The sequence below is a fragment of the Babylonia areolata genome, chromosome 14 (genome assembly GCF_041734735.1).
Source record: "Babylonia areolata isolate BAREFJ2019XMU chromosome 14, ASM4173473v1, whole genome shotgun sequence".
Classification (NCBI taxonomy): Eukaryota; Metazoa; Mollusca; class Gastropoda; order Neogastropoda; family Buccinidae; genus Babylonia; species Babylonia areolata.
Genome location: NC_134889.1, coordinates 15,204,776 through 15,223,175, shown reverse-complemented (window position 1 = coordinate 15,223,175; position 18,400 = coordinate 15,204,776). Strand labels below are relative to the sequence as shown.

The 18,400-nt window shown below is 46.2% G+C and overlaps 1 protein-coding gene across 1 annotated transcript in view; it reads left to right on the top strand.

Moving 5' to 3' along the window:
- The window catches only part of LOC143289859 (scavenger receptor cysteine-rich domain-containing protein DMBT1-like), a 127,851-nt gene that overhangs the window by 24,114 nt on the left and 85,337 nt on the right, over positions 1–18,400 (top strand). Inside the window, exons 9-15 of the mRNA XM_076599051.1 lie at positions 1–95; positions 3,473–3,636; positions 6,461–6,629; positions 8,308–8,471; positions 10,987–11,152; positions 14,969–15,159; positions 17,403–17,553. The exon at positions 1–95 is cut by the window's left edge and continues 59 nt beyond it. Coding sequence (XP_076455166.1) covers positions 1–95; positions 3,473–3,636; positions 6,461–6,629; positions 8,308–8,471; positions 10,987–11,152; positions 14,969–15,159; positions 17,403–17,553 — 1,100 coding nt within the window. The remainder of the gene's footprint in view (positions 96–3,472; positions 3,637–6,460; positions 6,630–8,307; positions 8,472–10,986; positions 11,153–14,968; positions 15,160–17,402; positions 17,554–18,400) is intronic.

The window sequence follows — 18,400 nt, the reverse complement described above, 5'->3', positions numbered from 1 at the left end:
CTGGTGACGGTGAACGGGCGGAAGGGGACAGTGTGTGACGACTACGCCACCAACGCTCTGGCCATGGTGGTCTGCCGCCAGCTGGGCTTCAACACGTGAGGGGGACAACTTTTAGTGGTTCTCGCTTTTCAGTTTGAATGAAGGAATGATACGTGTACTTATATATACAGCGCCTATCCTCGGTCGGAGACCAAGCTCTATGCAATACGGAGTCATTTGCTTACAACAGGCTGCATACCTGGGTACAATGAATGAATGAGTGATATGAATACTTATACAGCGCCTATCCTCGGTCGGGAACCAAGCTCTAAGCCGCTTTACAATGTAACACAGAGTCATTTGCTTACAACAGGCTAGCCGCCTACCTGAGTAGAGCCGACTGACGGCCGCCATTGCCGAGGCGCTCATTCAATCAGATTTCAGGCATGCACACATGTATGAATTCACACTCAGACAGACATGTAACATTTTTACGTGCATGACCGTTTTGTATGTTTATTACACCAGCATGTTAGGCAGCCATACTCCGTTTTTCGGGGGTGTACATGCTGGGTATGTTCTTGTTTCCATAACCCACCGAACGCTGACATGGATTACGGGATCTTCAGCGTGCGTATTTGATCTTCAGCGTGCGTATTTGATCTTCTGCGTGCGTATTTGATCTTCTGCGTGCGTATACACACGAAGAGGGTTCAGGCAGAAGCAGGTTTGTACATATGTTGACCTGGGAGATCGGAAAAATCTCCACTCTTTACCCACCAGGAGCCGTTACCGAGATTCGTGCGTGCATATTTGGTGTGCCTATCAGAGTAGATTTCTTCTACAGAATATGGGCTAAGGGTAACAATAATTTTGTGCTGCCATGGGTTCTTGTTCAGTTCAGTGCGTCAAGTGCGTGCTGCACACGGGACCTCGGTTTATCGTCTCACTGGAATGACTAGACGCTCAGTTTGATTTTTTTTTCTTCCAAACTTGGGAGAAGGAGTGGGAGCAGGAATCGAACCCAGGCCCTCTTGGACACTGTATTGCTGCTGCTGCTGCTGCTACTGTTACTACTACCAAGAAATTTTTGTTTTCGCGCTTTATCGTGTCTAGAGACAAATCAAAACGCTTTCACACCATTTATTTACACGCTGTGATTCAGAGGGATTAAAGATGGATTTTTAAATTACTTGTGAATAGGAAGTTAGAGAAATTGCAGATCGGAAAAAGGTAAGGTAAGGGAAAGCTGTTTCGGAAAAAAACGAAGGTAGGTCTAAAGGCCAGACTTGAAAGAGCTGACTAACATGAATTTCCACAGTAGGATTAACATCAGTATCCACCGGTAAATAAACATCGATTTCCACAGTAAGATTAACATTAATTAATTTCCATAGCAAAATAAACGTCACTTTCTACAGTGAGATTAACATCAATGTCCACAGCAAAACAAACATCAATTTCCACAGTAAATTAACATAAATATCCACAGCAAAACAAACATCAACGTCCACAGAAAGATTAACATCAATATCTGCAGCAAAATAAATATCAATTTCCACAGTGAGATTAACATCAATGTCCACAGCAAAATAAACATCAAAATTTCCACAGTAAGAATAGCATCAATATTAACAACAAAACAAACATCAATGTCCACAGTAAGATTAACATCAATGTCCACAGCAAAATAAACATCAATATCCACAGTAAGGTTAACATCAATATCCACAGCAAACCAAACATCAATTCTACAGTGAGATTAACATCAACATCCACAGCAAAATAAACATCATTTCCTTTAGTAAGATTAACATCAATATCCACAGCAAAATAAACATCAATTTCCACAGTGAGATTAACATCAATGTCCACAGCAAAAGAAACATCAATTTGCACAGTAAGAATAGTGTCAATATCCACAGCAAAACAATCACCAATTTGCACAGGAAGAATAGCGTCAATATTAACAGCAAAACAAACATCAATTTACACAGTAAGAATAGCGTCAATATTAACAGCAAAGCAAACACCAATTTGCACAGGAAGAATAGTATCAGTATTAACAGCAAAACAAACATCAATTTACACAGTAAGAATAGCATCAATATCCACAGCAAAACAAACAGCAATGTCCACAGTAAGATTAACATCAATGTCCACAGCAAAATAAACATCAGTATCCACAGTAAGGTTAACATCAATATCCACAGCAAACCATACATCAATTCTACAGTGAGATTAACATCAATACCCACAGCAGAATAAACATCAATGTCTACAGTGAGATTAACATCAATACCCACAGCAAAATAAACATCAATATCCACAGTAAGGTTAACATCAATATCCACAGCAAACCAAACATCAATTCTACAGTGAGATTAACATCAATACCCACAGCAAAATAAACATCAATGTCTACAGTGAGATTAACATCAATACCCACAGCAAAATGAACATCAATTCCCACAGTGATATCAATATCAATTTCCACGGCAAAATAAACATCAGTTCCCACAGTGAGATCAACATCAATATCCACAGCAAAATAAACATCAATTCCCACGGTGAGATCAACATCAATATCCACAGCAAAATAAACATCAATTCCCACAGTGAGATCAACATCAATATCCACAGCAAAATAAACATCAATTCCCACAGTGAGATCAACATCAATATCCACAGCAAAATAAACATCAATTCCCACAGTGAGATCAACATCAATATCCATAGCAAAATAAACATCAGTTCCCACAGTGAGATGAACATCTGACCGCGCCGTTTTAGTGGCAATATCGTGAGCCACATTTCCGAATCCCTCAGTACACAACCCTGGCCCCGCGAGTTGAAAATGGGCAGTGCCCCAGGCTTGTTTGAGGCAGTCCCAGTACCAGCAGTGTGCAGTAGTCATCATCGTCATCATCATAAGGGAGGGTTAGCTAGCTGGCTTTCGTGGGGGACTTTTCGTCGTAAGTGGGTCATACGACGTCAAGGGCAGCCCACCACCGTAACTAGCATTAATTTTTGATTTTCGCACTGCCTTTGTTGGGCAGAGTTTATAAATGGATCAGTTCGAACACGGAACTGCACAGATGTGACAAGAAACACGCTCAAAGTAAATATAGAAGACTAAAGCAAATAATGGGTGTAGTTATAAAACCAAATACATCATGTTAACTTGCAAAAATAGTCAGCGAAAATGTTCAAAATCCTTTCGTCAGAACAGCGATTTCCACAACAAAATCTTAGCCTTTTGGTGACCCGGAAAACTCCCCCCCAAAAAAAACAACAGCAACAGAAAATAGAGAATGCATGCAAAAGCAACAACAACAACCAAAAAAAAAAAAAAAAAAAGAAAAAAAAAAGAAAAGAAAAAAGAAGAAAACAAAAGAACACAAAAACACAAAAAAACAAAAACCAGGGAACCTCCATGAAAATCAGACGAAAGTGGGTCTGCACACCCTCCATATGATGGTCATCCTTTCAGAACAAACCCCATCGTGACGAAGACGCCGCACGCCAGCAGTTCTCTGCCCATCGTGATGGACGACGTGCGCTGTGTGGGCACCGAGGACACGCTGTCCCAGTGCCGCTACTCTCTCACCAACAACTGCAACCACTATGAGGACGTCAGCGTTGACTGCCAAGTGGGTAAGTGGAAGACCTCATTTCCCCAGCCAGAGCTGCACAAACACGGGCATTCAAAGTCATAATTGGTAAGTGGAATGCCTCATTACCCCCTCCCACCTCCCCTCACGAGAGCTGCACACTCTTGGGTGTTCACTGCCAAACTTGGTGAGTAGAAGGCGTCATTTCCCCCTACCCCCTTCCCCTCACGAGAGCTGCACAAACCTGTGTGTTCACTGCCGAAATTAGTAAGTGGAAGATCTCATTCCCCCCTCCCCCCTCCCCTCACGAGAGCTGAACACTCTTGGGTGTTCACTGCCAAGTTGGTAAGTGGAATGGAAAGCCTCATCTCTCACCCCCCCCCCTCCCCTTATGAGAGCTGGATACACCCGGGTGTTCACTGCCAAACTTGGTAAGTAGAAGGTCTCATTCCCCATTTCCTTCAGGAGGGCTGCTCACACCTGGGTTTTCACTGCCAAGTTGGTAAATGGAAGGTTTCACCCCCCCCCCCCCCCATTAGAGCTGCACAAACCCGAGTATTAACTGCCAAAACTGGTAAGTAGAAGGCTTCGTCCCCCCCCCCCCCCCGTTCCCCTTACGAGAGCTGCACCCTTTTGGACATTCACTGCCACCTTGGTAAAAGTGAAAAGCCTCGTCCTGTAGCCAGAGCTGCGCTAAACTGAACACTGACTGCCAAAACTGGTAAGTGGAAGGCCTCATTACATATCCCAATTAGAGTTGCAAAAACCTGGGCATTGACTGCCAGACTGCAAAGTGGTAAGCCACCTGAGTATTGACTGCACAAAATGGTGAGTGGAAGGTCTCATCTCTCCCCCCTTCCCTTCAGGAGAGATGCACACACCTGGGTGTTCACTGCCGAATTGGTAAATGGAGAGCCTCGTTATATTCCCACCAGAGTGCACAAATCTGAACATTGACTGCCAAAACTGGTAAGTGGAAAGCCTCATCTCTTCCCCCTTTCCTATGAAAAGAGCTACAAAAAACGGAACGTTGACTGCCAGGTTGGTAAATGGAAGGCTTCACCCCCCCCCATCCCCCCTCTCCCCCCCTCCACCCCCTCACCCCCACCCCCCGCACCCCTCCATTAGAGCTGCACAAACCTGTGCATTGACTACCAAAACTGGTAAATAGAAGGCTTCATTTCCCCCTCACCCCTTCCCTTCACGAGGGCTGCACATTCTTGGGTGTTGACTGTCAAGTTGATAAGTGGAAGGACTCACTCTTCATTAGAGCTGCACAAACTTGAGCGTTGACCGCCAAAACTGTTAAGTGGAAAGCCTCATTATATCCCCCCCACCCCCCACCCAATCAGAATTATACAAACCGGAGCATTGACTGCCGAGTTGGTAAGTGCAAGGTCTCATCCCCCCTCTCCCCACGAGAGCTGCACAAACCTGGGGGAGGGAAGGGGTGGGGGTGGGGTGACAGTCCTTCACTGACGAGCATACTCGTTGGCTGGTAAATGGAAGTCCTCGTCACATCTCCATGACTTCCAAATTGATCAGTGGAAGGCCTTGTTACATCTCCCCATCAGAGATGCACCCCTCCACCCTACCCGCACAAAAAACAACCCCCCCACCCAACCAACCCCCCTTACCCCCCAAAAAAACCCACCTGGGTATTGACTTCCACGTTGTTAAGTGGAAGGCCTCATCACCCTCAATAGACCTGCACAAACTGACAGTGACTACCACGTTGTTAAGTGGAAGGCCTCATCACCCTCAATAGACCTGCACAAACTGACAGTGACTACCACGTTGTTAAGTGGAAGGCCTCATCACCCCCAACAGACCTGGACAAACTGACAGTGACTACCACGTTGTTAAGTGGAAGGCCTCACTGCATCTCCGTGAGCACAGAGTTCATTTCGATTAACCCTTTGACTACTGAGCCTTTGTGAATAGGAGATCAGCATGGTATTAATTCTAAGTACAGTCACTGCTTACTTTTATATGTACTTTTAAGTGTTGATTTTGCTGAACAAAAGTAATGTAACCCCAACAGGTGGAAGTCCTAATAAATCATGGTGACTGACACACTGACCTGTGAGTTACGTCTCTCTCAGGTGACAGCCCCTTCCAATGACGAGAATACTCGTCACTAGCAGTCAAGAGGTTACAGACCTACAGGCTTCACAAAGAGTTGAGAACCACTCTGGGAACTTGCACACTTTTCCTCTTCTTCTAGACGACACAGTGCAATGACGCTGATTTTTTTCCTGGTAAACAGCTCTATTGAATGCAACCGACATACACGAGCATCACACATATCCTCGGGTGCTTTCTTACACGAGCATTTTCTTTTTTTTCTTTTCTTTTTTTTTTTTTTACCATGAAAATTCACAGCTGTCATTCATTAACCACTAAGTAACTGTAAACTTTGGCTGAAAACATTGATCTGGAGTTGACCCTTACGATCGATTGGGCTTTGAAAAAGAGGGTAAAACGAAAATAGACACTGGTACAATTTCATTCAGGTGACCACATTCCAAGCCAAATATATAGATCTATCTATCTATCTATCTATCTATCTATATATATATATATATGTGTGTGTGTGTGTGTGTGTGTGTGTGTGTGTGTGAGAGAGAGAGAGTTAACTTTATGTGTTTCGGTGTTGAATTCAAGAACATTAACTTTCAAAGGAAAATATAAATTGCAATTTTGTACTTAGTTGAGACAATCCTAACGCCCCCTTCCAAATCACACAAGTTTTAACAAGGTCATTTGTTGGAAAACAAAACAAACAAACAACAACGAACAAACAAAACAAACAAACATAAAACAGTAACGAATTCACTTAACCCATTTTCAACGCTTGCTTTCAGGTTACTCCGCTCTACGTGTTCGCCTGATGGACCGCAACGGAGCGACAGGGTCGAATGTGCATTCCGGGCGCGTGGAGGTGTTGTACAACGGCACGTGGGGTTCGGTATGTGACGACCAGTTCGGTACCGCCGACGCCAGAGTCATCTGCAGACAGCTGGGCTTGAATGGGTTAAGTGGCTTTTCTACAATGGTTATCTTGGGGCGTTAAATTACTAGCTAAATTGGTTAAGTGGCTTTTCTACAATTGCTATTCTTGGGGCATTAAATTACTGGCGAAATGGGTTAAGTGGCTTTTCTACAATTGTAATCTTGGGGCATTAAATTACTGGTGAAATGGGTTAAGTGGCTTTTCTACAATTGTAATTCTTGGGGTGTTAAATTACTAGCTAAATGGGTTAAGTGGCTTTTCTACAATTGCTATTCTTCGGGTGATAAATTACTGGCGAAATGGGTAAAGTGGCTTTTCTACAATTGTTATCTTGGGGTGCTAAATTACTGGCTAAATGGTTTTAGTGGCTTTTCTGGAATATTTGTTTTCTTTTGGCATTGAATTACTGGCTAAACTGGTTGAGTGGCTTTACTACAATTGTTTTCTTGGACATAACAAATTACTGCTTAACGGGTTAAGTGGCTTTTCACAATTGTTTTCTTTGGCGTTAAATTACTGTTTAATGGCTTTTCTGCAACTGTTTTCTTTGGGCATTAAATTACTGGCTAAATGGGTTGAGTGGCTTTTCTACAGTGGTGATCTTGGGGGTAAATTACTGGCTAAATGGGTTAAGTGGCTTTTCTACAATGGTTATCTTGGGGGTAAATTACTGGCTAAATGGGTTAAATGGCTTTTCTACAATTGTTTTCTTCGGCGTTAAATTACTGCTTAATGGGTAAAGTAGCTTTTCTACAATTGTTTGTGGGGCATCAAATTACTTCTTACTGGGTTGAGTGGCTTTTCTACAAATGTTTTCTTGTGCGTTAAATTACTGTCTAAAATTGATGGGTTTATATTTTGGTGGGTTTTTTTTTTCGTCTGGATTTTATCTGGTTTATTTGAATTTCACTTCTGGGCGTTGATGGAATGGGTTCATTCTTCAGATTTTTTTTCTTTTAGGTTTAAGTGGGATGAGTTGGGTTTTTTTCCTACATTGATTTTTGCCTGGTGATAATGGATTGATAGAAAGTCTGGGTTTTCCTCTCGATCGTTGAAGTGATATGTTTATTGTTTCGAATTCTATTTTTGGCTTTATTGGATTAAACGGATTTTTACAAAGATATTTTTCGCTGATCAGTGTTGATCAGATGAGTGTTGTTGTTGGTTTCTTTCTTTTTTAAATCTGTGTCACCTGGGGGTAGAAAGGTCGGGCAGATTTTTTTTTTTTTTTTAATCACGCTTTCTTCATTGGAATGTATGTATTTGTTGGAGAGGGAGACAGACAGACGAAGGCTGAATAGACGAAACAGGACGCACACACTAAAAGAGTCCAATCATTAACTCACTCAGTATGGCCAGTCCTCTCTTCTCCTCTACACAAACCCTTCGGATGTCCAGTGGGTGTCTGAATGACCCAACCTTTAGCTTCCGTCGTCAGAATTGTGGTATTCTTTGTCAACATTCACCTCTTCAGTATAAGAGCCTTCCGCTTGCAATAATTTGATGATGGTAACTGGGGTGAAACGTTGTTAACGTCGTCTCTTTCGCCGTTCGTATGGAGAGCCATCAGCTGTAGCGAGGCTGCACGAATAAAGAGATGGTGAAACGCAAACAGAAGGCCAAAACAAATCGGGTCTGCCTCCCGTTGACACCACCTCCCCTCTCCTCCTACAACCCCCTTTTTTCATCTTCTTTCAGGTCCACGCCAGCAGTGCTGTCCAGCTACGGGGGAGGCAGTGGACCCATCTGGATCGACGACCTGGCATGCCAGGGTTCGGAACCCAACATCGCCTCTTGCCGACACTCTGGCTACGGCGTCACTGACTGCCAGCACTCCGAGGATGTGGGCGTCTACTGTCCTGGTCAGTATACTGCAGGGGTGTGGGGTAGGATGGTCTGTATGCTATGTATGTGCTTATGCTCGTGCTTGGTCCCTTAGCTCCGTGGGGGAGTCATCGGGGCACAGCGATGCTGACTCGTGCACTGGTCTTCTGGCATTCTGGACGATCATGTTTGAGTGACTGTGTGTCTCAGCAAATGTCAACCCTGTTTGCTCTTCAATGTTTTTCTTTTTCCCCTTTGCCTCTTCTTCTCTTCCTCTCTACCGTTCCTTAGAGGATGACTTTGGCAAGGCAGTTTGATCTTGTGATATGTCCATATCGTTTCAGTTTCCGTTTCTTCATGGCCAGTAGGTCGTCGTGTGGCCCTGTATGTTGAGGGATGGTCTGGCGAACTTGCTTATCGGTGATGTGTCCGAGATACGAGATGCCCAAGATCTTTCAATAACATCTCATTTCCACAGGTTAAAACTGCGTCTCCAGTTCTGCTGTAAGAGTCCATGTCTCGCAAGTGTACAAAGATTTGGAAAGTACCAATGCATGCATGAGTCTATAATCTGTATACAATCTGTATAATAAACGAAGGAAGGAGGCATAATGGTTAAGACGCTCGTCTGTCAATACAGTCCCGCGAGGGTCTGGGTTCGAATCCCGCTGTCCATTGCCCATTCTCCCAGGTTTGACTGGAAAATCGAACTGAGCGTCTAGTCAAAGTGTTCGGATGTGAAGATAAACCGATGTCCTGTGTGCAGCACGCACTTGACGCACTGAAAGAGAAGCCCTTGGCAACGAGAGTTTTGTCCTCTGGCAAAATCTGCAGGAGAAATCCACCCGGATAGGTACACAAAATTATGTAAATGCACTCTAGACCTAAGCACGTGTGGTTACGCTGCTGGTCAGGCGTCTGCCGAGCAGATGTGGTGTAGCGTATATGGATTTGTACGAACGCAGTGTCGCCTCCTTGAGAGACTGAAACTGAAACTGTACAATCATGACGACGACGACGATGAATATATGCATATTTATACAGATCCTGGGGGATCTCTACTGCTGCAAAATATCAGACTCTACGTTCCATCTTTCAAATGTAATCTGAAAACATTCGTTCAAACAAAGTGTTAAACTGTAGATCGTTCTTCCTTAAAGCCGTCTTTCGAGTGTGTGCTCGTCGACGTATGCGTGCGTGCGTGCGTGCGCGCGCGCGTGTGTGTGAGTATGTGTGTGCGTGCGTGCGCGCGCACGCGCGTGCGTGTGTATCGCGGGGTAAGATGGGATAGGTGTGTGAGTTGTGAATGATGTTAGAATTGTACTTCTTTTTTTTTCTTTTTAAGATTAATTTTTTTGTTGTTGTTGCGAATCTGTATCATCATCTTCATTACGTATATCTCCGTGTTTTATCCACATCACATGCCCTGTTCAATGCACTTAGAACCGGAGGGTGAACGTTACGTAAATGTACATTATTCACCACTGTATCATTAGTATCACCCTACCAAGATGGGCAATGGAGTTGGGCAGACAATAATAATCATAGTACGTCAGTGTGCGGTCAGGCATCTGCTTGGCAGATGTGGTGTAGCGTATATTATATGGGTTTGTCCGAACGCAGTGACGCCTCCTTGAACTGCTGATATTGATACTGAGTGGTGAGTTCACATCCACTGCTTGTTACCTCCTTCAGTGCCACGGGGAAAAACAGTAGAAAGTGATGTTTCAAGTCATAAAACAATATCCAAAACAATCAGCCAAAAACTGGAAAAAAAAAAGGTCTGGTGATGTACCACTCTAGATAAAATGTGTGAATTTTCAGCCTCCCAGAGTTATTTCCCTTTTTCTGATGACGTCATCACTGCACGTGATACGTACTATGGCAGTCAAGGGGTTAAGGCTCGGCATTGCTCGCAGTTTCAGTTTCTAGCTTTGCTTTTACCTTCCTCAACCGGAGTCAAGTGTTCAGTTTTACCTGTGAGGAACACTTTGAGTGAAGTTGCCTTTCCCAAAGCCTACGGACAGAATGGGGCCTCGAACCCTGATCACTGGTGAACAGCGTCAGATCGGTTGTGCCACGGTGCCTCCCATCTCTCTCAATCTCTCTCTGTCTCTGTCTCCTCTCTCTCTGTCCCTGTCTCTGTCTCTCTCTGTCCCTGTCTGTCTCTCTGTATCTGTCTCTTTCTGTCTGTCTCTCTGTCCCTGTCTCTCTCTCTGTCCATGTCTCTGTCTCTCTGTCTCTGTCTGTCTGTCTCTCTCTCAGTGCCTCCCCTAACACACACACACTCTCTTAATCTCTCTCTCTTTCCTCACCCCCTCACCTCCCCCCTCAAAAAACAAAACAAAAACAAAAGCAAAAAAAAAAACAAAAAAACAACAACAAAAAACAACAATAACAAAAAAAACCCTACACACAAAAACAACAACAACAACAAAAAAGCAAACTAACCAACCAAACATACAAAAACCACCACCACCACCAACAACAAAACAACCAAAAAACACCCTTCTCACAAAAAACAATGGACTGACGGACTGACTTCTCGGCCAGGTACCAACACTGGCAGCGTTCTGTCCGCACGCCTCGTCGGCGGTAGCACTCGGACGGAGGGCCGGCTGGAAGTCTCACTGGACGGCGTCACGTGGGGCACAGTGTGTGACGATTCTTTCACCGCCAGGAGCGCTGCCGTCGCCTGCAGGATGCTGGGATTCAACGCGTAAGTGACAGTCATAGGGGCTTGGGGGTTGGCGGAGGGGGAGGGGGACGGGGAGGGACGGGGTGTGTTGGGTGGGGGTGTGGGGGTGGGAGGGGGGCAAGATGGAAAAGCCGCCTTGTTTGGTGTTGTGTTCGTATTCGCGGTTGTTTTTTTGTTGTTGTTTTTTTTTGTTTTGTTTTTTTATTTTATTTCGTGAGGTGTGAGTGACAGTCAGAGAGGGGGTTAATATGGAAATGCCGCCTTATTTGGTAGTGTGTTTGAACACAAGATTTTTGCCGAAACACTGGCGGGTGGGGGGTGAGGGTGGGGTGGGGAGGACAGTGGGAAAGCCGCCATGTTTGGTAGTGTGCTAGTACACTCACTGTTTGTTTTTTTCCGTAACGCTTGAGTGAAAGTCAGAGGGGGTTCAAATGGAAAATCTGCCATGTTGGTTGTGTGTTAGAACATGCGTCTTTTTGTGACGTGTCAGTGACGTAAGAGGAGGCAGAATGGAAAAGCCGCCATGTTTGGAGGTGCGAGAGAATACAGTCTTTGCGTGACGCGTCAGTGACGTCAGGGGGGAATAATGGAAAAGCCGCCATGATGGTAGTGGGTTAGAACACACGATCTTCAAGTGACGTGTGAGTCACGTCAGAGGGGCAAACTGAAAAATCCGCTACGTTGGTAGTGCATTGGAACGCGCAGTCTTTACGTGATGCCTGTGTGACGTCAGAGGGGAATAATGATGGTAGTGTCCTAGAACACGCGGTCTTAACGTGACGCGTGAGTCAGGTAGAGGAGGACACACGGAAAATGCGCCATGTTAGTGGCATGTCGGAACTTGAGGTTCTTACGTGACATGCATGCGAGCGTGTCATACATACATACATGCATGCATCAGGCGCGTGCAGAGACGCTGATTATCACTGAGATGCAGATGTGTATTGATAGATAGATAGACAGATACATGGATACTAACCTCTACTCCCTTTTACCTCCCAAAGAGCAGGACGTCATTAGCTTCTTCTCCTAAATGGCAAGACGTCTTTACATCATAGCTCTACTCTCTTTTACCCCCAGAATGGTAGGACGTAATTACTCTGCGTTACTAGCATCTGCTCCCAGTCCTCCTCCCAAATGGCAGGACGGCATTACTCTACGTTACTAACCTCTACTCCCAAGTGGTAGGACATCATTACTCTACATTACTAACTCTACTCACCTTCTTCTCCCAAACTGCAGGACGTCATTACTCCACATTTCTAACCTCTGCTTTACGTTGCTAACCTATATTCCCACTTTCAATCCCCCCTACCCCCCACAATGGCAGGACGTCATTACTCTACGTTACTAACCTCTGCTCCCACTCCCACCCCACCCATCCAGCCAGTTACTAGCCTCTACTCCCATTTCCCACCCCCGATGTCATTACTCTACGTTACTAACTCTACTCACCTACTTCTCCCAAACTGCAGGACGTCATTACTCCACATTTCTAACCTCTGCTTTACGTTGCTAATCTCTACTCCCACTCCAACCCGCCACGCCCCCCCCCCGCCCCCACACACACTCCCCTCAACCACCACAATGGCAGGGTGTCATATCTCTACGTTACTAACCCCTACTCCCACTTCTCCCCCCCCCCCCCACAATGGCAGGACGTCATTTACGTTACTAACCCCAACTCCCACTTCTCCCCTCCCCCCCCCCTCCGCCCCCCGTACAATGGCAGGACGTCATTACTCTACGTTACTAACCACTACTCCCACTTCTCTCTCCCCCACCCCACAATGGCAAGACGTCATTACTCTACGTTACTAACCACTACTCCCACTTCTCTCTCTCTCTCTCCCCACCCCCTCCCACAATGGCAGGACGTCATTACTCTACGTTACTAACCACTACTCCCACTTCTCTCCTCCCCACCCCACAATGGCAGGACGTCATTACTCTACGTTACTAACCACTACTCCCACTTCTCTCCTCCCCACCCCACAATGGCAAGACGTCATTACTCTACGTTACTAACCACTGCTCCCACTTCTCCCCCCCCCCCCCCACAATGGCAGGACGTCATTACTCTACGTTACTAACCTCTACTCCCACTTCTCTCTCCCCCCCCCCCACACAATGTCAGGACGTCATTACTCTACGTTACTAACCACTACTCCCACTCCCCCCCCACCCCCACCCCCACACAATGTCAGGACGTCATTACTCTACGTTACTAACCCCTACTCCCACTTCCCCCCCTCCTACAATGGCAGGACGTTATCACTCTACGTTACTAACCACTACTCCCACTTCTCTCTCTCCCCCCCTCCCCCACAATGTCAGGACGTCATTACTCTACGTTACTAACCACTACTCCCACTTCTCCCCCCCCACCCCCACCACCCTACAATGGCAGGACGTCATTACTCTACGTTACTAACCCCTACTCCCACTTCTCCCCTTCCACCTTCTCCCCCCCCCACCCCACCCCCCAATGGCAGGACGTCATTACTCTACGTTACTAACCCCTACTCCCACTTCTCCCCCCGACCCCCACAATGGCAGGACGTCATTTCTATACGTTACTAACCTACGCTTCCCTTTATCTCACAAATGGCAAGACGTTTTTAAACATTCCTGATCTCTACTCCCTTTAACCTCCAAAATGACAGGGCGCCATTACTGTGCATTACTAACCTTTGCTCCCCTTATTCTCATAAATGGCAAGATGCATTTACATTACTAGCCTCCACTCCCTGTTGTCTCCCAAGTGGCAGGGCATAATTACTCTACATTACCAGCCTCCACTCCCTATTGTCTCCCAAGTGTCAGGGCATAATTACTCTACATTACCAGCCTCCACTCCCTTTCATCCTCTAAGTAGCAGGGCATAATTACTCTACATTACCAGCCTCCACTCCGTTTCATCCTCTAAGTAGCAGGGCATAATTACTCTGCATTACCAGCCTCCACTCCCTATTGTCTCCCAAGTGTCAGGGCATAATTACTCTACATTATCAGCCTCCACTCCCTATTGTCTCCCAAGTGTCAGGGCATCATAATTACTCTACATTACCAGCCTCCACTCCCTATTGTCTCCCAAGTGGCAGGGCATAATTACTCTACATTACCAGCCTCCACTACCTATTGTCTCCCAAATGGAGGGACGTCTTTACTCTACATTACTGACCTCTGCTCCCAAATGACAGGGCACCATTACTCTTCATTACGATTCTCTACTCCCAAGCGGCAGGACGTCACTACATTACTAATCTCTACTCCCTTTTACCTCCCCAAACTCCAGGAGGTCAGCATCAACCACCACTGCTCTTTTTCTTAATGGTAAGACGTTTTTACATTACTGGCCTCTACTCTCTTTTCCCTTCCCGAATTACAGGACGTCATTACTCTACATTACTGACCTCTACTCCGAAATGTCACGACGTCATTACCCTACATTATTAACCCCTTTTACTCACTTTTACCTCCCAGAATCAGTATCAGTATCAGTAGCTCAAGGAGGCGTCACTGCGTTCGGTCAAATCCATATACGCTACACCACATCTGCCAAGCAGATGCCTGACCAGCAGCGTAACCCAACGCGCTTAGTCAGGCCTCGAGAAAAAAGAAAAGAAAAAAGAAAGAGATAAATACATAAAAATACTACTACAGGAAGTCATTATTCTACATTACTAACCCCTAGTCCCTTTTACCCCCCAAATGACTGGAAGCCATTACTCTACATTACTAAATGTCATGGCGTCATTACTCTACGATACTAACCCCTACTCCCCCCCTCCCACCCACCTCCGAACCCCCTCCCCGCCTCCCCCACAATGCCAGGACGTCGCCCCAGGTGCGCCCCAGCCGTTACTTCGGAGCGGGCAACCAGACCCAGCCCATCCTTCTGGACGAGGTGCGCTGCACGGGGAGGGAGGCCAGCCTCTTCTACTGCCCCCACAACGCCCTGGGCAGCAACGACTGCTCCCACAGCGAGGACGTCGGGGTCGTCTGTGCCGGGGTTCCTGGGAGCGGTGAGTGTTTCTTTCTTTTAATGCTTATTTATTTATTTATTTATTTTTTACTTTTGGAGTGTCCGGCCTTCAGCATCAGTATCAGTATCAGTAGCTCAAGGAGGCGTCACTGCGTTCGGTCAAATCCATCATTATACGCTGCACCACATCTGCTAAGCAAATGCCTGACCAGCAGCGTAACCCAACACGCTTAGTCAGGCCTTGAGTAAAAGAAGAAAAAAAAAGATACACCATTAGATTGATGAATGAATGATTAAACAAATACAAATGATTAAGTAAATGAATAATTTAAAAAAATGATTATTTTTTTTATTTTTCAATGTTTGGCCTACTAGTGGTAACGCATCCGTCCAGGAAGCGGACGCCGACAAAAGAAAATCTCTCCACCAAAGTATAGACAATATAAGTTTGTGTATTCGTTTGTGTCCTGTGTGTATCCGAATATGAGCGCGCTGGTTCGAATCCCAGAGGCGCCAGTATTTTTCTTTTCCACCCCCCCCCCCTCCTCTACCTCCGCTAGACCTTGAGTGGTGGTCTGGACGCTAGTGATTCGGATGGGACGGTAAACCCGAGGTCCCGTGTACAGCATGCACGTAGCGCACCGTAAAAGAACTCACGGCAACAAAAGGATTGTCTCTGGCAACATTTTGTAGAAAAATCCACGATAGGAACAGTACTAACGCGTCAGCCCAGGAAGCATCTGTGCGCGCTGGTTCGAATCCCCGTTGGCGCCAGTATTCATCCCGCCACCCCCACCCCCCACGCCTCCCCATTCCCCCTCCAACACCCTCCGCTAAACCTTGAGTGGTGGTCTGTGGTCTGGACGCCCGTCATTCGGATGAGACAATAATCCCGAGGTCTCGCGTGCAGCGTGCACTTAGCGGACGTAAAAGAACCCACGGCAACAAAGAGTTTGTCTCTGGCGAAATTCTGTAAGACAAATCCACTTCGATAAGAAAACGAATAAATTGGCAGGCATAAAATAATACAAAAAAAGGGTGGTGCTCTCAGTGCAGTGAGGCGTTCTCCCTATGGAGAACAGCTCGAATTTCACACAGAGAAAATCTGTTGTAAAAAAAAGAGTAATACAATACAATGTAATACAGTATATACAATACAACGCGATATCATACAAATATATACAATGCAACACAGTACAGTACAATACATCTGTGTTGTGGGTTTTGTCGTCCGGTCGGACAAGACCGCACAAGGTCGTGAATTGTTGTCAGGAGTGGACGTGGTGAGTTGAGGTGGTGTTGGGGTTTGGGGGAGTTGGGGGGGGGGGGGGGGTAGGGTTGGTGGTGGTGGGGTTATTGTTATTGTTTTCTTTTTTTTCAGTAGTGTGTGTGTGTGTGTGTGTGTGTGCGCGCGTGCATGCGTGCGCGCACGCGCGCGCGCGTGTGTGTGTGTAATGTCTATACTATCGATTTATTTCCCTATTTACCTGTCTATCTGCCTACCAGTCTATCTACCTGTCTATTTCCCTACCTACCTACCTAGAAATCTACTTGTATGAACTGTACAGGCCAAGATCTATCTATCTATCTGTCTACCTACCTGCCTGCCTACCTAGAAATCTACTTGTATGCACTCAACAGGCCAATCCCTACCTACCTACCTACCCACCTATCTACCTACATAACCTACCTGCCTACCTACCTGGAAATCTACATGTATAAACTCTACAGGCCAATACCTACCTACCTACCTACCTACCCACCTACCTGCCTACCTAGAAATCTACCTGTATGCACTCAACAGGCCAGTACCTACCTACCTACCCACCCACCTACCTACCAACCGACCCTGCCTAGAAATCTACCTATATGAACTCTACAGGCCAGTACCTACCTACCCACCTATCTACCTACATAACCTACCTGCCTGCCTACCTAGAAATCTACCTGTATGCACTCAGCAAGCCAGTACCTACCTACCTACCTACCAACCTACCCTACCTAGAAATCTACCTGTATGAACTCTACAGGCCACTACCTACCTACCCACCTATCTACCTACATAACCTACCTGCCTACCTACCTAGAAATGTACCTGTATGAACTCAACAGGCCAGTACCTAACTACCTACCTTCCTACCCACCCACCTATCTACCTACCTAACCTACCTGCCTACCTACCTAGAAATCTACCTGTATGAACTCTACAGGCCAATACCTACCTAACCTACCTACCTAACCTACCTACCTGCCTAACCTGTGCGAACTCCCCCTCTCTGGCAGGCCAAGATCTACGCGCCAGACTGGTGAACGGAACGTCCACGTCGAACGGTCGTCTCGAGCTCTTCCACAACGGAACGTGGAGCACTGTGTGTGATGACAGCTTCGGCTCTCCGGAGGCCAGGGTGGCTTGCAGAATGCTGGGCTTCAACAGGTCAGCTTGCGTCGTATGGGGTGACAGGGGAGAGAGAGAGAGGGGGGAGTGGGGGATTGGGAGGTGGAGGAGGGGAGGGAGGCGAGGAGGACACACACACACACACACACACACACACACACACACACACATATATATATATATATATATATATATATACATATATATATATATACAGAGAGAGAGAGAGAGTAGAATAGAATAGAATATGTCTTTATTACCAAGTGTACCGATGTAACAGGCGAGATCTTATCCCTGGCTGGTTCTTACCCCGGGTAAGAAGTAGCCTAGGCCATTTCTTATCCCCCCCCCCCCCACACCCCCCCCCGGCTGGAATATACCCCCTGTGTACACTTCGTTCACCCAACCAGTCTGTATCACATTTACACATAAAACACATGATGATAATGATGATGGTGATGATTATGATTATGATAACAATACATAACAACAACAACAACAATAATAATAATGATAAAGGGAATGTATATAACTCCTTCCAACGCTCAAGCCACTTTGCAATTAATGCAAAAAAGTGATGTGATGGTGTTCGTCAAAAACGTGATGTGATGATGTTCGTCCTTTGGATTCGAAGACGACCATGGCTTCAAGAGTCAGGTGAAAGATGTGTGTGTGCGTGTGCGTGTGCGTGTGCGTGTGCGTGTGTGTGGCTGTGGGTCCAGAGGTGACTGGTGAGGCCAATCCGGGCCCTGAAGTCTCGCCCACATGTGGGACACAAGTGAGTGGGTTCTGTTGTGGCAGTGGATGCTGCTCGGGCCTTGCGCACAGCAGGCTTCCGTTGCACCTCGGTGATGCGCCTGGCTTCAGCTGCACGGGCTTTTGTGGT